We start from the raw sequence: 15,101 nt of genomic DNA on the forward strand, positions 1-15,101 counted from the left end.
AGATGTAAAGATCATATATATTAACTTATTTGGTGGGGGTAGGGAGATTCAGACCTGTGATGTCATCAGTGTGCACGGGGAACTCCCAGTGTGGAATCTCCCCCTAATAATTCAGATCAACAGCTCAGCAGCAGACCCTTCTCTCATCTCTGTCTCCCTCCCCCATGAAATCATAGAGCCAGACGAAAGAAATAAAACAAAGAATGCCTGTCATACCTCCCTTGATGAGTTACTGTGAAGCTTAAATGAAGTCATGTTTGTAAAGAGCTTTTTAAAAATGCCAGGCACAGTTGCCTAGTGTTGCTGCAATGGGAAGAGTGTTGGACCTGGAGTCAGGAAGACCTGAGTTCAAATCCTGCCTCTGAAACTTTCTGCCATTGTGACCCCTCCCCTCATGCCAGTCAGGCAGCTTCTCGGTCTCAAATTCCTCATTTGTTAAAAGGGAGAGATATCAGTATGTCCTCGTGGATGGGTTGTGAGGGTGGAGTCAGCTGAGGTAGGTAAGGCACTTTGCAGAGTGATCTGTATGAATGCTAGCTGGGAAAGCTGAGCTGCAGGGTCCTGGGGATTCAGAGGGGACCTGCTTTCTAAGAAGGGACCTTCAGCACCTTTGGGGGAGGTCAGCGCCTCAGCTCAGGGGGCTGTTTATCAGCGAAGAAGCAGAAGGCAGCGAGATGTTGCTCTGGAAACATGCAAGCAAAATGAAAGGTTCATATTCACAGCATATTTTTAGCAAAGTGTTAGTTCCAGTGTCCTGGAAAATGTCCTCGCAGTTATTGATATTCTGCAGCCCTTGAGGATTCAATTACGTGTCAGCAGCCTCGTTCTCCTCTCCCAGCTCTGCGGGCACGGACGTGTCCTTCAGCGCTCAGAGAAGCCCTCCTTAGGAAGGCAGAGCCAGAGCTGAAGAGTCTGCCCAGGCTTGGGGAGGGAAGAACTCTTTATGGTTTCCAGTGATCTGGAATTAGGAGTAAAATTGTAAGAGAGGTCACAAGGCAGCATTCTGGAGTCAGGGAATCTGGCTTCTGGTCTCTCTCAGGGCATAAGCTGGTGGTGTAACCTTGAACAAGTCACTTCCTTTCTTCTCTTCACTCCTTTCTTTCCTTTTTGTCTCCCTCTCTTCTTTTCTTTTTTTTTTTTAATTTTACTGATTTCTGGAGAGCAATCTGGAACTATGCCCTAACGGCTATAAGTAATTTCATACCCTTTGACCCAGCAATACCACTTCTAGGGTTGTATCCCAAAGAGATCATAGAAGCAGGAGGAAGACTCATATGTACAAAAATATTTATAGCAGCTCTTTTTGTGGTGGCAAAGAATTGGAAATTAAGGGGATGCCCATCAATTGGGGAATGGCTAAACAAATTACAGTATATGAATGTAATGGAATACTATTGCGCCATAAGAAACGAAGAACAGATGGACTTCATATTTACCTGGAGAGACTTATATGAACTGATGCTGAGTGAGAAGAGAAGAACCAGGAAAAATTTGTACACCGTTACAGACACAACGTATGTGTGATGACCAACTTTGATAGACCGGTCTCTTCTCAGAAATGCAGGGCTGTAAGTAAACTCCAAAAGACTCATGATGGAGAGAGATGTCTACATTCAGAGAAAGAACAGAGTTTGAATGCAGACTGAAGCAAATTATCTGCTCTCTCTCTTTTTCTTGTTTGGTTTTGTTTCCTCTTTCCCATTGTTCATTCCTTCTGATACAATCCTTCTTTATAACCTGACTAATGTCTAATGTGAAAGTATCTGCAGATCCTATACTTGATTGTATGCTGCTATAGGCAGGGGGGCAGGGAGGAGGAAGGAGAGAGAGGGGGAGAAAATTTGAAACTCAAAGAACTGGGGAACTGAATCTTGTAAACTTAAAGTAAATGAACAAATTAATAAAGACAAAAAAATAATTAAAAAAAGAGAAATTTTTTTTTACTGATGCCTTTTGTGTTTTATTTGTGATTGTTCAGTCATTCCTGACTCTCTATGACCCCATTTGGGGTTTTCTTGTCAGAGATCCTACAGAGGTTTGCATTCCTTCTCGTTTTACAGATGAAGAAACTGAGATAAATAGGGTAAGCGACATGTCCAGGGTCACACAGGTAGGAAGTGTTTGAGTCTGGATTTGAACTCAGGAAGATGTATCTTCTTGACTTCAGGTGAGGTGCTCTATGCACTATGGCACCTCTACCTGTCCCATTTGTGTTTTACACGATTATTGTTATGTCCTGACCATATACTACCAAAGCCAGAGTGCCTACATGATAGGATATAAACTTCTCTGGCATTTAGATCTCTTCACAACCAGGCTGGCCCATTCCTGTTCGTCCAGCCTTCCAACCATTCTTCCTTCTCCATACAACTCTATGATCCAGCAGCTCTCCCCTATTTGTTATTCCTCAAACTTTCCAACCCATTTCCCACCTCTGTGCCTTTGCACTGGCTGTCCCCAGTGCCTGGAATGCTCTTCCTCCTCACCTCAGCATTTTATTTTTCCTGGCTTCTTTCAAGACTTTCTTCAAATCCTTCCTTCTTCAAGAGTCTTTTCTGGCCCCCCCACCCTCCGACCTGCTAGTGCCTTCCCCTCCGAGATAACATAGCCTTCCATCTATTTCATATACGTCTTGTACGTGTCACGTTATTTAAGTGCTGTCTTTCCCATCAGAATGGGAGCTCCTTGAGGGCAGGGCTCTTTTCAACTTTGTATTCCCAGTTCCTAGCACAGTGCCTGGTACAGGAGAACGTAGTGAATGTTTGTCAACTGACTGACTGATACGGCAAAAAGCATTAAACATAGTCAGGCATCACCGGGAGCATTCCAATGGCATTAAGTGTAAGTGGAGGCGAGGCTTGCCCAGGGGAAGTCACTTTGTGAGATTACAGGGCATGAGCCTTTGTAAGAAAGGGGCACCTCCCACAGAGGTGGGAGATGGGCTGTGGTTTCTTGCTGGGGGATACAACGAATTCCCAATTGTTCTGCAGTAACTGAGGTTCTATCAACAAGGCTCAGGAGGATGCACCCTCTGTAGAAGGAAGTCTCATCATTTTTTTGTTCCTTTGGCCTTAGGTCTCTGGTACTTTCTCTCTATAGAACAAGGGAATCAGAGAGGAGATTTCTCTTCCTTCCTTTCCTCTCCCTTGCCCCAAACAGTGGTGGCTTTCCAAAGGCATCAAGGTTTCATGGTCCAGTTTCAGGCTCACCTAGGAAAGTACAAGTCTATTAGGACCAGGTGCTTCAGCTGTCAGCTGTCCCTGCTGCTGGAGGAGGCAGGGAGGGTAGGGAAAGAAACCTCTTTGTGGGGGCTCAAGAGGAAGTACATGAAAAGATATCTGAGACCGAAAGGTACAAAAACAATACAGCTTCCTGAGTAAACTGTGCATACTCTATGACCCAGCAGTACCACTTCTAGTACTGTATCCCAAAGAAACCTTCCTTCTCTTGAACCTCAGCTGCAAACAGTAGTAGTAATGATAATAATAGCCAGCTTTACATGGTCCTTACCACATGCCAGACACTGGGCTAAAAGCTTTAAAATCGTTCTCTCATGTGATCCTCAGATAACCCTAGGAGGGAGGTGCTATTCTTTTCCCCTTTTACAGATGAGGAAACTGAGGCAGACAGGTGAAGTGGCTTGCCCAGGGTCACACAGCTAGTCAGTCTATGAGGCCAGGTTTGAATTCAGGTCTTCCTGACTCTAGGCCAAGCACTCTATTCCCTGTGGCATGTTTGATACAACCTCAATCTTCGGGGACCAGTCAGGAGTTCGCTGTGTTCTGGTGATGAGACATGTGACTTCCAGCAAGCAACTATGATGTGTGTCTGGCTCCATGGGAGGTGCCCTGGACTGGGAAGGTAGACCCAGTTGGTCAACTCTCTTCTCTTCAGTCCCCCAATACCCAAGCTAACATCTTCCCACCTTAGAAAGAGCTGCTTTTTGGCAACAACAATGTCCCTTTTAGTAATTAACAAAGTTTACAAAGATCCTTGTGTTCCTTTGATCTTCCAGCTACTTAAACTGCCTATACCCTTTGACCTAGGAATACCACTATTAGGTTTGTTTCCCAAGATAATTAGGGGAAAAGGAAAAGAACCTGTATTCTCTAAAATATTTATAGCTCAAAACAACTCTGAGATACCACATCACACCTATCATGTTGGGTAACATGACAAAACAGGAAAATGATAAATGTTGGAGAAGATGTAGGAAAATTGGAACACTAATGCATTGTTGGAGTTGTGAACTGATCCAACCATTCTGGAGAGCAGCTTGGAACTACTCCCAAGGGGCTATAAAACTGTGCATACTCTATGACCCAGCAGTACCACTTCTAGTACTGTATCCCAAAGAAATCATAAAAATGGGAAAAGGACCCACGTGTACAAAGTATTGACATGTAGCAACTCTTTTTGTGGTGACCAAGAACTGGAAATTGAGGGGATGCTTATCAATTGGGGAATGGCTGAGCAAGTTGTGGTATATGAGTGTAATGGAATACTATTGTGCTATAAGAAATGATGAGCAGGCAGACTTCAGAAAAACCTGGAAAGACTTATATGAACTGATGCAAAGTAAAGGGAGCAGAACCAGGAGAACATTGTACAGAGTTACAGCCACAGTGTGTGATGACGGACTTTGATGGACTTAGCTCTTCTGACCAATGCAAGGATCTAAGACAACTCCAAAAGACTCATGATGGAAAGTGCCGTCCACATCCAGTAAAAGAAACACAGACTCTGAATACAGATCAGAACAGACTATTTTCTTTTTTTGTTTTGTTTTGCTTTATGTTTTTCTTTCCCGTGGTACTCCCATTTGTTCTCATTCTTCTATACAGCATGACTAATGTGCAAATATGTTTAATAGGAATGTATATGTAGAGGTTATATCAGATTGCACACTGACTTGGGGAGGGGCAGGGAAGGAAGGGGGAGAAAATTTAAAACTTATGGAAGTGAATGTTGAAAACTAAAAATAAATAAATGCACTTATTAAAAAATAACTTTGAGCAAACAAGTTATTCTGACTGGTGTAAATACTCAAACTAACTACAAAGGTCCTATGAAGGAAGATGCTATCTGCATCCAGAGAAAGAACTGATGTGTGTGTGTGTGTGTGTGTATACACATACATATTTGTGTCTAATGGTAGCCATCTCGGGGGGGGGGGTGGAGAAAGTTACACAATAACTATGTTGTATATTTAAAAGGAGTCACAAGTTTTACTTAATAGATCTGCAGTTACAGGTGCGTCAGAGACAGAGACAGAGAGCGAGACTGCGCTTCCAATGGCATTTGATGCATATGGTAGCTCACTCCCGACTCGTATGTTCCTAGGGCATTCGTTTGAACCCAAGGCCAGCTTCAGTACTAATGTCCAGATGTCTTCCTCTTAGAATGACTATCGGAAGCTTTCCATGCAGTGCAAAGACTTCGTGGTGGGTGTGCTAGACCTTTGCCGAGACTCCGAAGAGGTTGAGGCCATCCTCAATGGAGACGTGGATTCAGCGGAGCCGGCAATGGGGCAGCGCCATAGAGCATCCCTGAGTCGCGTGAAGCTAGCCATCAAGTATGAAGTAAAGAAGGTGAGTGGGCAGTGAGTACCTTCCTAGGCAGCACCACATTGAAGCATCATCTAGTGCTCATGCTGAGTACCAATGGACTTACAATGAAATTTTTAAAAAATGGAAGCCATTCGTGAAAGAAGGAACAGTTTCCATTCTATTTAAAGGCTGGAATAGTTAGAATCTTGGAGTCAAGAAAGCCTGAGTTCAAGTCCTGCTTTTGACACATAGGGTTGTGTGACCACGGACAGGTTATTTAATTTTTAGTGCCCCAGGAAATTCCCTAAGGAATTTATAATACTCCAGATTAGTTGCCCATCTGCACTGATAGAGGGAGAGTCCATCCTGGAAGTTCCTTCATATTGATGAAATTACAGGGACACCTACACACACACACACACACACACACACACACACACACACACACCATCATCATCATCTTCACTCTGTAGCCAACCGGGTAATGATATTGGTAAATTCTGGCTATTTTTATTAACGAATCTCCAAGTTTAGTGAGAGTGGTTGGTCCTGAGACAGTAAATCATCTACAATCCATTGCTGGATCCCTATTCAAAACCCTTCTGCCAAAGCTTCCACTCTGTTGGCAGAGTCTTCAGAGCCCCAGTTGCCTCCACACCATAGTTATCTTTCCTTTGTTCTCAGAGAGGACCAAAGTGGCACCACTATGTTAGAGTCAAGTGCGTCCAACTATGGCTGATCAGACCGATATGAGCTCGGAATGCTCTGCCATAGGTAGCACACAAATAGTCTGTAAGCACCAGAGGAGGATGTTAGTGGACTGTATAATGTGCCAAAAAGAATTATTGTGATATTACATTATGGTAGAAGACCATCTGAGGATTTGGGAATGGTGAACTTGGAGAACAGGAGGTCGAACGTTGGGGGTTGAGGGGCATGACAGTTGTGTTCAAGTTTTGAAGGACTTTTATTTGGAAGAGGGATTAGATTTACTGTGTTTGGTCCCAAGACCCAAAATAGGAGCACTTGAAAGACATTGCAAAGGGGCAAATTTAGATTTGAGGTCAGGCAAGCTTTCCAGGAGTCAGAACTATTCCAAGTGGACTGGGGTGCCTTGGGAAGTGGTGGGGTCTCCATTACTAAAGACCTTTTGGAAGACTACTTTCCAAGAACATTGAGGATCCCTTCCAGGCCTAAAAGTCTGTAATTCTGTGAACTCAACTCTTAAAATCCCTCAAATAACTGGATGTTTTATCTCTGCTATGGAGGAGAATCAAAACACTGTCTCTTGGATCAGGGGATCAGGGAAGAAATCAAAGGAAAAAATCAGATTCTATCAGAAACCACTCAAGGACATGTCCTTGGGGTGGTGCCCTTAGATCAGCACATATTAAGAGCCTGCTATGTGCCAAGCATTTGTCTTATTAATACGATATCATAATGAGTTTGTTTTTAAAAAAAGAGTATGGAAATTGCAAAGATGGGGTTGACCTGCACCAGTAAGGGGAGGTTCCTCATTTAGGAGTTCCTTATACTGTACCAGTGAAATCACAGATCACATCCCTCTTTCTGTTCCCATCACTCATTCTCTGGCAGTGCTCACAGAATACAGTTATCCCTTCCATGTTGTGACTTTCCCCATCATGGTTTTGATATACCACAGGTCAGCATAAGAAATTAAATGGGAATTTGGGGGGAGTTTTGTGGAAACCTCAGATGCCACATGAAGGCCAAAAGATGACACCAAAAAGTTTGAAAACTCAGAAATGCATAAAATAGATGTATAGTCTTGTATAATATCAACATTTTATCTTTCAGTACCACAATAATTCAGACTTCTTCTCTGGTATGAAGAAAAGACAAAAAATTTTACGTGAATTTTCCAGATCTCAGGGGCACCATGCTCTGAGCCCCTGCTATGTGGGAGGGACAACTCTATGCTGAAGGGAAAGCCTAGTCTGACTCTTCCCCTTGCCAGACCTCTGCTTGCCCCTCCACATGACAGAGGGGTTGGACTTGTGTCTCTAAGACTCCTCCCTGCTTTATCATCCAGCGATGGCTTTTCATTCTCTGGAAACTATGATTTGAGTTCTGCTGGTGTCACTTTTAAGTTCTGTGCTCTAGAATAAGACTGACCTCATTTCCCTTGTCCCTCCCCCCATCAGCCTGCTGATCATAGCTTGGGGCAGAGGCAATGACTGATTTTTAATTCAGTGATAATTGGTACATACCCAGGCTTGCATTTCCTCTTCATGACTTTCGGGAGCTCTCCATCCAGTGTCCCACAGCATTCATGAAACTACGTCATGATATTAACTGGCTATGACTTACATATTGAAGATGATGCCTGCAGTTTGGGAGGAACATGATCTGGGGGTCCTTTGTAAGATTGTGTGTTCACATCATACCTTTGAGGTTTACAGAGAACTTTGCCCACAACAAGCCTGAGAGCTCAAGGATAAGAAGTTTAAGCCACATTTTACAAACGAGGGAATTTGGGCTGAACAAGGTGAATGACCTTGGCCCCAGCCACACAGCTATTGAGTGCCAGAGCTACATATAGAACTCAGGCCTTCTAATTCAGAGTCTCTAGGGCCTGGATCCTTCTGCCCTGCTGCCTCTCTCTGTTACACACAGTGATTAGTTTGATAAGTAATGACTCTATCTGGTGCATCCTAGAGCTGAGGGCTTTGTAACTGTTTAGAGAAGCATTCAGCAAAAAGAAAGAAAATGATTTTCTTTCTGAGACTTTTAAATCTACAAGCTGGCTTTGGGTGTTAACTTCATAAGTAGGAGTAAGTAACTCAGACAATTAGTCAGCTTTATTAAGACCTCCCCTGTGTTCAACACTGTGCTGGTCATGGGAGTGCAGAGAAATAAGTCAGAGAATCCCTGCTCTCCAGGAATTCTCTAATATTCTCTCTCTCTCTGTCTCTGTCTCTGTCTCTGTCTCTGTCTCTGTCTCTGTCTCTCTCTCTCTCTCTCTCTCTCTCTGTCTCTCTCTCTCTCTCTCCAAATATAGAGACAGACAGATATAGATATCTATATTTAGATCTATGAAGCATATGTAATTTCCCTCTAGCCTGCTACTTGACTCTTTACAATAGTCATTTTCATGATCCCAAATTCTAGGGTAATTCAGGGATACTCAAAAATAACCCCCTGGAAATATAAAAAAAAACAGTAGAATGTTTGAATATGTCCTTAGTAATTACTAAAGTTATATATCTTATTAATTAACTAGCTTAGTACTTAAATATTGTTTATTTAATAGATAATAAATTAAACATTTTTTTTTAGTAAACTGGAGAAATTTCTTTTCCTACAAGTGGTTGGTTACTCATCCATATGTATACACACACACACACACACACACATATAAACCCTTCATCGCTTTGGTAAATACAGATTAAAGTAACTGGTATACAGTTAATTAACAAGGTAACCAGTAATAACACAAGGACAAAAAATAAAGATCACTGCCCAAGTCACTTTTGTCTGTCACAGCAACTATTGACTTCTCCCTAACATAGCTCAGTCCTACCATTCAGTTGTCTCAAGATACCAAGTATCTTTGCAAGAATTCTGTGCATCCTTTTTCTGAGATAAAAGTTGAAGCAATTCTCAAAAGAAAGAAGTCCTTTCGATGCTTTGTTTACTATAGCTCACTCAATCTCTTTCTATTGGAGACAGGAAAAATTCCTTCATCCTTCTTTATTCCTCATAAGATTTTCTTCATAATGGTTTTCACCATATTAAAAGTAAACAATTCTCCCAAAAAGTTTTTCCTCTCTTTCTCTCTGTCTGTCTCTGTCTGTCTGTCTCTCTTTCTCTTCCTCCCTCCCTCCTCACTTTTACTCAAACCTCACCATTAATTTCTCATTGCCTCTGTAGAATCACACCTCACAATTCAACTATTACTCTCTAAGTTTCCCTGATTCCTAAAGAGACAGAGATTATTTTGTTGGGACCAGGAAAGATGTCTTCATAAAGATGATACTTGAGCTGAGTGTTGAAGGAAAACAGGAATTCCCAGGTGGCGGAGTTGGGGGTAGAGAGCTGAAGTATTCTGGGCATAGAGAATGACCAGTGCCAAGTCACAGGGATGGGAAATGTAGCACTGCTCATGAAGGGCAGCAGATATTTGAGGATGTCTGGGCCATTGAGGATGGAGAGGAATAGAGCTTGTTGAGAAGAGGACTGCTAAGGTGGGTCGGGATAGTGAGTGGACTAAATGTAGGTCTTAGAAGCAGGATGACCCTACCTGTGTAGCCATGGATGAACCATCTAACTTCTCTGAACCTTAGTCTTCTCATCTGAAAAATGGGGATAAGACCAATACTACACACCTCATGCAATTAATTGTAAGACTCAAATGAGATGATGTGTGTAAAGCTCTTTATAAACCTTGAAGCATTCATCAGAGTTTAGACAGAGTGCTATAAAAGAGAAGTCATTGTTATTATGTTTTTTTTTATCTTTGATGACTGCAAGCATCTCTATGTTATCACAATGACCATATGTGGAAATTACCCACTCTCAGGTATGATTATCTATTTGTAAATGGTCAAATAATTTGGAAAATTACTTAAGGTAGTCAGTGCCATTAATTCTGCCTGGATTAAAGCCGAATCAGTACTTAGCCAAGTCAGAGTCAGATCTTCTGCCTTTTTAAAATTTTGATTTTTTTTTCCTTTCAGAGTTATAAGATAATAGGATTTAGGGCAGGGTGGACTTCAGTTTCCTCTGTAAAATGAGGGCACTAAACTTGATCAAGTTCAAATCTGGACTCAGACATTTCTTTTTTTGTTTGTTTAGTATTTTATTTTTCCCCAGTTACATGTAAAAACAATTTTAACATTCATTTTTGAAACTTTGAGTTCCAAATTCTCTCCTTTCCTCCCTCCCCAACCCCCCCCCCATTGAGAAGGTAAGCAATTCAATATGGGTTATACATGTGTAGTCATGCAAAACACTTCCATAACAGCTATGTTGTGAGAGACTAACTATATTTCCCTCCATCCTATCCTGCCACCTCCCATTTATTCTGTTCTCTTTTTCCTTTCACCCTGTCCCTCCTCAAAAGTGTTTTGCTTCTGACCTCCCCCAATATGCCCTCCCTTCTATCACCCTCTACCTTCTCTTATCCCCTTCCCTCCTACTTTCCTGTAGGGTAAGATAGATTTCTATACCCAATTGAGTGTGTATGCTATTCTTTCTTTGAGCCAATTCAGATGAGAGTAAGGTTCACTCATTCTCACTCACCTCCCCCCTCTTCCCCTCCACGTGAAAGCTTTTTCTTGCCTCTTTTATGTGAGATAGTTTAGCCCATTTGCCCTCTCCCTTTCTCTTTCTCTCAGTACATTCCTCTCTCAGCCCTTATTTTTATTTTTTAGATATCATCTCTTTATATTGAACTCATACCCGTACCCTCTGTCTATATATTCTCCTTCTAATGAGAAGGGTCTTATGAGTTACAAATATCATCTTTCTATGTTGGAATGTAAACAGTTTAACTTTAAAAAGTCCCTTATGATTTCTCTTTCCTGTTTACCTTTTCATGCTTCTCTTGAGTCTTATATTTGAAAGTCAAGTTTTCTATTTAGCTCTGGCCTTTTCTCAAAAATGCATTAAATTACTTTATCTCATTGAATATCCATTTTCCCCCTCATGGATTATACTCAGTTTTGCTGGGTAGGTGATTCTTAGTTATAATCCTACCTCCTTTTCCCTCTGAAATATCATATTCCAAGCCCTCCGATGCCTCAGATGTATCTTACCTGTGTGACCTTGAACTAGTCACTTAATCTGTCTGCCACAGTTTCCTCAACTGTAAAGTATGTATAATAACAGCACCTACCTCCGTGGAATATTGTGAATTTTAAATGAGAGACTATTTTTAGAGTGCTTTACAATTCTTAAGTCTTATATAAATGCTAGTTATTATTACTAAAAGTTGAGGTGCTGTTCACTCTTCTACAAGTTATTGGAGTAATGGTTCAAGAAGATTCTGAGCACATTTACCTGAGAGTGGGTAGCTGTTTTGTTTTTAACTTGGAAGCTTTACATGATATAAATATACTTAGCCATCAGCTTAAGCCAACCTCTAGGTACTGAGTGAAATCCTCATGTAACTAATTTAATTCCATTCAGGGAATTGACCCAAAGAAATTAGGTCATGGCTATGAAAGCAATGTGATGCATAGCATAGAACCAGAGGGCTAGAGCTGGGAGGAAATTGGGGCTATCTCATCTAACTCCTCATTTTCCAAGTGAGGAAATCAGGCTCAGCAAGGTAAATGACTTGCTTTAGGTCATGTGGGTAATAAGCATCAGAGATGGGATTTGAACTCAGAGCCATTCAGCCAACATTGCTTTGTTATCAAAATGTGAATTTTGGACAGAATCACTAGTGACATGTTTCCTCCAGCATTTGAATGTTTCTGTCAAAAGAGGGCTGATGATGTCAGCAGAGGAAGTGCCCCATCCTTGGTGCTAATTTCAGACCTCCTCCTGGGTGACTCTTGTTCATGCCTTCCCATAGATCCTTCATGGGAGATATGCTTATTGGGCTGGAGGCCATCCTTTAGGTGACCCAGGGCGCCATGGATTGCAGGGCAGCCCTGGAGCTGTCCAGCTCTTGTGTGATCCACGGCTCTTACTCTGGGACTGGTCCATCTCTTTTTATGACTGTGCAGTTCTGGGTGCCATCTTTAAATGCCACTTCTTGGGCATAAGTGATATTTTGTAGGATGTAATGGCCTGCTCTCCTCTGTGTTTGCTTTTCTAGTGCCTTTTACACGTTTTGGTTCTTTGGAGATTGTGGTGCCCCATGATTTGCAGTCATATGCCATGATGGGTGTGAGCAGGTCACAATGTAGAACCAATGGAAAACTTCCAAGAATAGGGACAAACAAGCAAGGAACTGTGACAGGGGAGAAGATGAGCTGGTCCAGTGTAGAGGTGGACAGCCAGTGTGCTCCACTAGGCCCTCATGCTGTCAAGTGAGGAAGGTTTCTAACACAGAGCCTGGACTTCCGGCTTGAACTTATGGGAGGACATGGGCAAGAATGACCCAGGATGGTCAGGCATAGCGGTCTTCATCCCTGGAGAAAAAGGCTCTCATCCAGATGGTGATACATCTTCCCTAATGTTATTTCTGCTGATAAAACCCTATCTACTTCTGATTGTAAACTTCTTGGCTACGTGGGCTTCGGTGAGAAGAACACTGGAGTAGTGGCCTTGGGTCCAAATTCTTTCTCTAATCCTTGCTATCTGTGTAACCTTGGGCAAGTCACTTAGTCTTTCTCTGGACCTCAGTTTCCTCATCTGTATTAGATGGCCTATAATATCCCTTCCAGTTCTGTCTGTAACTGTAAGCCTAAGACTTCCTCAAGGCAAAAACTTTTTTAAAAAATCAATAAAAATAGGGGTGGCTAGGCAGCGCAGTGAGTAAAGCGCCGGCCCCGGAGTCAGGAGGACCTGAGTTTGGTTCCTGTCTCAGACACTTAACACACACACACAAAAAAACAACTAGCCATGTAACCTTGGGCAAGTTATTTAACTCCAATTGCCCTCCAAAAAAGGCAAAAAAAATCAATAAAAATAAATACAGCTGAGTTTTATATTCCTTGAATCAGTGGTTGGTTACTTATCATCATATGGGGTTGGGGGAAGGGAGAGAGTCCCCAATTTTTAATGTTTAAAAGAGAAAAGACTTTTAATATAAACTCAGTTGCATTCAGTTCTGAGTCCCCTAGCCAAGAACCAGAATGTGTCCCAAGGGGCTCATTATTTCAAGTGAGGCTGGCCTCCAGGTAATGATTTTCTTTTGGTCATAGACACTCACAGAGCTGTGTGCTGAGGCTTAGAAGGGGTCCATGTCTACTGGGGGAGGGCATGCCCACACCATTGGCATCATGGATCCCTGAAATATCGAAGGTGATTTGTTCGTGTACGAGAAATGGGTGACTCTAATGAGAAGCTTCTAGCTCCTGGGGTCCTGAAGAAGTGGTTGGGTGTCTGGGCTCCTAGTGCACAAGTGCATTCAATTTGTCCGGCTGTGACCTTGGCTCCATAACATTTCTTTACTTCTGTTTCTCTGCAGTTTGTGGCTCATCCCAACTGTCAGCAGCAGCTTTTGACTATCTGGTACGAGAACCTCTCAGGATTACGGGAACAGGCCATCGCTATCAAGTGTTTGGTGGTGTTGGTCGTGGCCTTGGGACTGCCATTTCTGGCCATTGGCTACTGGATTGCCCCATGTAGTAGGGTACTGACTTTTCTGCTTTAATATCCTGTGATGTTGGTTCAGAATTTCTCATAGGGACTCTCTCTCTCTTTCTATCTCTCTCTGTCTCTCTCTGTGTCTCTCTGTCTGTGTCTCTGCCTCTGTCTCTCTCTCTTTGTGTCTCTCTGTCTCTGTCTGTCTCTCCTTCCCCACCCAATGGAAAGGCAAGACAAACAAAAACCTGTTACAGAGATGTATACTAATGCAAAGGGCTGGAAGAGGAGAGAATGCTGTGGCTGCACCAAGATCAGATGGGCAGCTGGCAAAGACATCTAAGCCTGGATATACCCCAGTCTGGTCACATTGCAGGGTCTCAGACAAGCCTAGGGAGGCCATGCCATACAGGCAGGGTCTGCAAGAGGGAAATACATGGTGATTACCCAGAGGGAGATCAGGAACTACCCTACAGATCTCACTGCTGTTTCAAAATACAAACCTCTGGTTTTGTTAAGATTGGCAGATATTTCAGGCCAAATAGGTCAATGGCACTCCCAGATGGAAGTGACCTCTCCCAATAGTCATCCTTTCAGGTCCCTCATTTGCTTTTGGTAAAACCTGACTCCCCTTCCTGCCCCCAGGAAACCACATCTCTGGGAGAGTATTCCTGGGCTGACTTTTCATTTCATCTTGCTTTGCAATTGCCTATGTAATTTATCTGAAAGAATGGGCTATTTTTAGGTGGCTTGGCATTTCTATTTTTGACAAAAAACCAAACATTTTAAGCTCTTTTTCATCTGATTTAATTCATTGAAGCCAAACAAAGATTTATTAAGCCAGTCTGGGGATGCAAAGACAGATGCATAACATCTGTCTCAGAATTCTATGTCTCCTGGGAAAATAACATAGATACAGATAAGCCCAATACAAGGTAGGGAATAATAGGGCAAACTTTAAGGAAAGGACTTAGGGAAAGTTTGAGGGAGATAAGAGGGGCCTGGGGAGGTGCATGGAAGGGGGAACACCTGAACTGAGTCCAGGAGGATAAGGCTTTCAGCAGGAAACATGGGGTAGTGAATAGAGCCATGAACTTGAACTTAAGAAGAATATGAATCCAGAATCAGCAGCTTATTCACTTACAAGACACTCCACTTCCCCTGGCCTCAGTTTCCTCATCTGTAAAATGAAAGGGTTGGACTTGATAGCCTGTAAAGGTCCCTTCTAGCTCTAATTATGTGATCCCAGGAGGGGATGATGATGATGATGATGGTGGTGGTGATGGTGGTGATGGTGGTGATGGTGGTGATGGTGGTGATGGTGGTGAT

The 15,101-nt window shown here is 42.6% G+C and overlaps 1 protein-coding gene across 1 annotated transcript in view; it reads left to right on the forward strand.

Annotated features, from left to right (window-relative positions):
• Positions 1–15,101, forward strand: part of TRPC3 (transient receptor potential cation channel subfamily C member 3) — a 92,278-nt gene that overhangs the window by 31,939 nt on the left and 45,238 nt on the right. The window contains exons 3-4 of the mRNA XM_069104877.1: positions 5,403–5,591; positions 13,657–13,821. Of these exons, the coding sequence (XP_068960978.1) occupies positions 5,403–5,591; positions 13,657–13,821 (354 nt within the window). The remainder of the gene's footprint in view (positions 1–5,402; positions 5,592–13,656; positions 13,822–15,101) is intronic.

Source organism: Petaurus breviceps, unplaced genomic scaffold (genome assembly GCF_028583685.1).
Source record: "Petaurus breviceps papuanus isolate PSGF00001 unplaced genomic scaffold, PetGlider_PUasm1.0 689, whole genome shotgun sequence".
Classification (NCBI taxonomy): domain Eukaryota; kingdom Metazoa; phylum Chordata; class Mammalia; order Diprotodontia; family Petauridae; genus Petaurus; species Petaurus breviceps.